At 46.6% G+C, this 5568-nt stretch overlaps 2 protein-coding genes and 1 pseudogene across 2 annotated transcripts; 1 reads left to right on the top strand and 2 right to left on the bottom strand.

The window, feature by feature from the left end:
- Window positions 1–185: 185 nt before the first annotated feature.
- Window positions 186–567, top strand: LOC140470755 (histone H4). Its single transcript, XM_072566787.1, has one exon. It carries the CDS (start codon window positions 195–197, stop codon window positions 504–506), a length of 312 nt encoding a protein of 103 aa, XP_072422888.1. The 5' UTR covers window positions 186–194; the 3' UTR covers window positions 507–567.
- Window positions 568–1550: 983 nt separating this feature from the next.
- LOC140470690 (histone H2A-like) lies at window positions 1551–2513 on the bottom strand (annotated as a pseudogene).
- A 1135-nt stretch (window positions 2514–3648) lies between these two features.
- Window positions 3649–4139, bottom strand: LOC140470688 (histone H2B-like). Its single transcript, XM_072566711.1, has one exon. The coding sequence runs from the start codon at window positions 4137–4139 to the stop codon at window positions 3684–3686; it is 456 nt and encodes a 151-aa protein (XP_072422812.1). The 3' UTR covers window positions 3649–3683.
- Between the last annotated feature and the right edge of the window lie 1429 nt (window positions 4140–5568).

Here is a 5568-nt window from a genome sequence, read left to right as displayed (position 1 = left end):
CGCTCTTCTGGACAGGACCAATCAGCTTCAGGGAGAAAAGGTTCAGTCCCAGATACAGTTGGGACTGGAGTGAGCTGGATGAACTCAGTTTCCTCTCCGGCCCCGCCTCTCACTCAGGTCCGGACCGGCTGTATAAAAACGGACGGGGAGGCAGCTGGGCTCTCGTTCAGCAACGGTTAGACTGAAGAAGCGTGATGTCTGGAAGAGGCAAAGGAGGAAAAGGCCTGGGAAAAGGCGGAGCAAAGCGGCACCGCAAAGTGCTCCGTGATAATATCCAGGGCATCACGAAACCAGCCATCCGGCGGCTGGCTCGCCGTGGCGGGGTGAAGCGCATCTCGGGCTTGATCTACGAGGAGACCCGCGGGGTGCTGAAGGTTTTCCTGGAGAATGTGATCAGGGATGCGGTCACCTACACTGAGCACGCCAAGCGCAAGACGGTCACCGCCATGGATGTGGTGTACGCTCTGAAACGTCAGGGCCGCACTCTCTATGGATTCGGCGGCTGAACATAAAGCGACCCTTTTCCAGCGAACCCAAAGGCTCTTTTCAGAGCCACATAAACTTTCTGATAGAGAGCGGAGACCTGTCGACAGGGAAGGCAGCACATAGTGTGGGGGTGGCGTACTGTTGACGGTAGTTTTACATATATCGTGATTGTAAAATTATTTCAATCCTGAAACTACTAATACCGTGGTCTGTAAGTGGGTGGACTATGAATCGCATCCTGACTTGTAATTGTAAGGTATAGCAGCATCACGCCATTTTACTCATCCAGTTTGTTCTACAATTCGATCATAGCTGATCTTATTCTTGAGCCTGCTCCCAGCAACCTTCGTTCCTCTGGCGTGAATATCTATCTATCTCCGTAATAATATCAATGTGTACTTGGCTGTCCATGCCATGAATAATAATGTTTTTATTTATTTTGCAATCCAGACATTAATGTTACATACTGTAGCATTTATATTTCCCAGACATCATACTCTGGTCAGTTTTTTTTCTGGGAGCCTACGGATGTCTTCATGGCGCGTTCTTTCCACCTGCCCGTTCAGACAGCAATTACAAATTGTCTTCGGGCAAGTAGTAACCTGGATGAAGTAGGAATGTACTGATAAAGTGCGGTTCTGTAATTTTGTCGGTGTACAGCGTGTTAGCTTTTAAGATGTTTCAATCGGCGGGCTTTCGATTGATTCACGGCAGATACAGGTTCGCTTCCTCATCCAGAGAGAGCAGGAAGGATTGGGGACATTAACCAACTTCCGATAGAAATACTAAAAACTAATGAGATATTCAGTCAGGGATTGCGGAATTTATGAAAAAATATAGTAATAAGTGTGAGTTTAACATCAAATTTTGTTATTGTGTTAGATAGTTGTGGAAAACCCCCATCTCCTCATTGACTCTGTTGCATTGTGATGAGGCGGAAGTAGGAGAGATAGGGAAAAAAAATTGCGCCAAGAGATCAACGGCCTATTTTCAAATTTAAAAATGCCCGCAATCACGTATAAAAGAGCAGCAAGTTTTACAGAGAATACATGAGCACGTACACGTCGATTGTCTGATCTTTAATTTCGTTATCGAAAAAAACAATCTCACTTTAGCCCATTCCCGCGTTTACAGTTGAAAAATATGCTTCACTGTTGTTCAATCTGCTCTCTCTCTCCAGAGGCATGAGATAAGAGTGGGTATGAACTGAGCAGAAAATAAAACGCAGAGAGTCAGGGACCGTTCCTTACTGTGTCCTGCAGCAACTGACCCGTTACTGCCCTGGGTCAAATCAGCTCTTCCTACTGCACTTAGAGGAAATTTGAATCTAATGTGAGGTCAAATCAGAATGGCGACATTCTAAACTCATAGGACATGATAATAAAACACAGAAATAACTCAAGCAGTGACCGTTCAATAAAGAATCCTGTCGTTCCAATCGCACTTTATGACAAATTCTTCCTCTGCTCCTGAAGACAGTGACAGTATCCAATTAAATGGAGCGTGGAATTTATTGATGTCCGGTACAATGGCGAGGAAAATAATCCGACAAAAAGTTTAGCTCCTTTCAGATGCTATGAGTGGCTCTTAAAAGAGCCTTTGGGTTGTCAGATTCAAGAATGGTCTCTTCACTTTTTAGCAGATCCAGCAGCGGCGGTTTTCTTGGGTAGCAGCACGGCCTGGATATTAGGCAGCACCCCGCCCTGAGCGATGGTCACCCCTCCCAGCAGCTTGTTGAGCTCCTCGTCGTTTCGCACGGCCAGCTGGAGGTGCCTGGGGATGATGCGGGTCTTCTTGTTGTCCCGGGCCGCGTTGCCGGCCAGCTCCAGGATTTCAGCCGTCAGATACTCCAGCACCGCAGCCAGATAGACCGGCGCTCCGGCACCCACACGCTCAGCATAGTTACCCTTTCTCAGGAGCCTGTGAACACGGCCCACCGGGAACTGCAGGCCAGCCCGGGACGACCGAGACTTCGCCTTGGCGCGACCTTTCCCGCTGCCCTTTCCTCCTCTTCCAGACATGATCACAATCTCACAAAGACTTTCACGGAAAATGCTGCACTCCGCCCACATTGCGGCCTCTTATACCTTCGGGAGGGATGGTGGGGCGGCCGTTTCTGATTGGTCCCAGTTTTCAGCATCTCATGTTGTTTCAATTCCCAATCTCATTCCCCAATCCGGACAGGACATGAAGAGGAGGGCGGAAAGAGCCAGCGCCAAATCATCAACCGCCTTTTTACAATTTGAAAAGCCCGCCAACTCACAAAGAAAGGAACAGGTTTTGATTGAAAAATGAAATACAAAAAAAACTGAGGACGTTTAAAAAAATACTACTCGTATGTTAATATACTTTTATTTACGAATGTATCCTTGACACGATCTGTCGCTCCCTCATTTGCCCACCTCTGTCCATTTCTGATCTTGAGAATGGGCAATTTTCTAAACCTTGTGACGAAGCTTAAACAAAACAGGCTAAGCACTGTCTTTTCACATTTCAGTAGCACGCCGGCACGTTGATAACGCGGCACACAACTTCCAGCTCAGTACCAATGGCGAACAGTGTTTGGTCGATAATTAAAAGTTGCCCTCCCTTGTCGTTCTCGATCAGATTCAGCAAAAATCACCAAATTTCACATTTCAGTGCAGTGTTTTGGTGTTCTCTCGGTTCACGTTGAAAGCCTCGCCCCGACAGCAGAAAGTGCTTTGCTTTTTGCATTCTGAAAAATCGGTTTAAACGCGCGCTTTGGCAATGTTTAAAACAAAAGGGTAAAATACATCAATCTGTGTGACTGAAAGCTGTGGGCACCTTCGTTTGGTTTGCCAGGGTGAAAACCACTGTTAACATTCCACCAGGGCTTTCAGGAAGTTGAACAAATGACACGAAAAATGACTCCCTGACGTGCCATCTGCTCGCTCAACAGGCAGGGAAGGGACTGTTTATGAAGTCTCTCCCCCCACCTCGTAAATTTGCAAATCACTGAAAATCAAATGTGACTAAAAATCTCAAGAATATCATCAAATTGCAAAGCAATCAAAAAAATGGATGTAGTACGAAAATTTAAAACATCTTATGAATCACATGCAAACTAAAACAAACAAGTCTTAAAAATTTGGTTCCACTGTCTCAGGGAAGTTGTAGGTGGCTCTTAGAAGAGCCTTTGGGTTGTGGATGTATATATATCAGTGCAGTGCGGTCCTTCACTTGGAGCTGGTGTACTTGGTCACCGCCTTTGTACCCTCCGACACGGCGTGCTTGGCCAGCTCCCCGGGCAGCAGCAGCCGCACGGCGGTCTGGATCTCCCGGGAGCTGATGGTGCTGCGCTTGTTGTAATGGGCCAGGCGGGAAGCCTCCCCCGCGATGCGCTCGAAAATATCGTTGACGAACGAGTTCATGATGCTCATGGCCTTGGAGGAGATGCCGGTGTCGGGGTGAACCTGCTTCATCACTTTGTAGATATAGATGGAGTAACTTTCTTTCCTGGTCCGCCTCCTCTTCTTACCGCCCTTCGCTGGCGCCTTCTTGATGATTTTCTTCGCGCCCTTCTTGGAGGTTTGCTGAGCTTTCTTCTCATCAGCCATAATATCACCCACTTTCAGATACAGAATAACGGAAAGCAGACTCGGAGCTCCCTTTTTATAGACTGAAGACGTCATCAATGCTAATGAGGGATGGAGGAAAGCCTGGTCCTGACTGGGTAGTTTACAAGGAATCATGCCCAAACACTCAGTCTCTGTGATTGGTTTATGTGGGATCCAATGTGGATCTGTCAGAATCTGCAACGAAATGTGAAGTGTTCCTGTTCCTGTCAGTCTGACTGTGGGAGATTTGTTTTGTGTCTGTGACACAGAAAGCGACTGTGGTATTGACTCGGTTTCCTTTTGCTCGTTGTTATGATGATGATGGGTGTGTTTCTAGCTCCGCATGTCTATTTCTGGTCCTCTCTATTGGTTGAAATTAACACTGAGTTTCCCACTTTTCTCAGTGGTTACGCTGCTGCCTCACCGAGCCAGGGACACTGGTTCGATTCCAGTTTCGGGCGACTGCCTGTGTGGATTTTGCACATTCTCCCCGTGTCTGAGTGTGTTTCCTCCAAGTGCTGTTTTCCTCTCACAATGCAAAGACGTGCAGGGAGTTGAATTGGCCATGCATGCAGAATAATGGGGAATGGGTCTGGGTGGTTTACTCTTCCGAGGGTCGGTATTATTGGGCCGAAGTGCCTAATTCTACGCTGTAGGGATTCCAAAACTGTGAGTGGTTTCTAGGTTTGGGGTTAATGGAACTGGTTCTCAACTGCACTGAGTTGGAGAGAGATGAAAAAAAGTCCCTACTTAAAACTTCTCTTGAGTCACGGGTTGAAAATGTCTGTCTTGACTGTAGGATTAATATATTTCTGAGAACTTGATTGCTAACTGTGGGCCCAGAGACCGATTTGTAACTGTGTGCTTTGCAAGTAACTACAGTGTATCAGAACCACGTTGCTGCAGTTTTTATTTCGGAGTATTGAACTTTCACGCGGGGATTTAGAGCATTTGGGAGAAGATTTGTAGCTCGGGTGGCCGTTGTTTTGGTTCTGTTCGCTGAGCTGTGAATTCGTGTTGCAGACGTTTCGTCCCCTGTCTAGGTGACATCCTCAGTGCTTGGGAGCCTCCTGTGAATCACTATATATATATCACTATAAATGCCGGAGGAAACATCACAGAAGCTCCCAAGCACCGAGGATGTCACCTAGACAGGGGACGAAACGTCTGCAACACAAGTTCCTAGCTGGGCGAACAGAACCACAACATTTAGAGCATTTCTCAGTCTCATACGAATGCCTGTTAACCAGCAACCGTTAGCATGTTATATATGTCTCACTTGAACTTTGTATCTATCGAGTCTTTATTTAGACATTTCGCATGAATTCAACACCTGTCCATTGAGACTCTGGTCCTCTGTGTAATAGTCAATTAGTGTTACTTCAAGACAGGTTTTATTCTGTATCCACCAAACACTGATGGAAGCGGTAAAACTTTATACCATTTGCCTGCCACTTGGAAATGTTCCTCCAATCTGTGTCTATCCATTTCTGGGGGGTAAAGC

Source organism: Chiloscyllium punctatum, chromosome 52 (assembly GCF_047496795.1).
Source record: "Chiloscyllium punctatum isolate Juve2018m chromosome 52, sChiPun1.3, whole genome shotgun sequence".
NCBI lineage: Eukaryota > Metazoa > Chordata > Chondrichthyes > Orectolobiformes > Hemiscylliidae > Chiloscyllium > Chiloscyllium punctatum.
The sequence above is the reverse complement of the archived record's forward strand: the minus strand, read 5'-3'. Positions and strand labels throughout refer to the sequence as shown.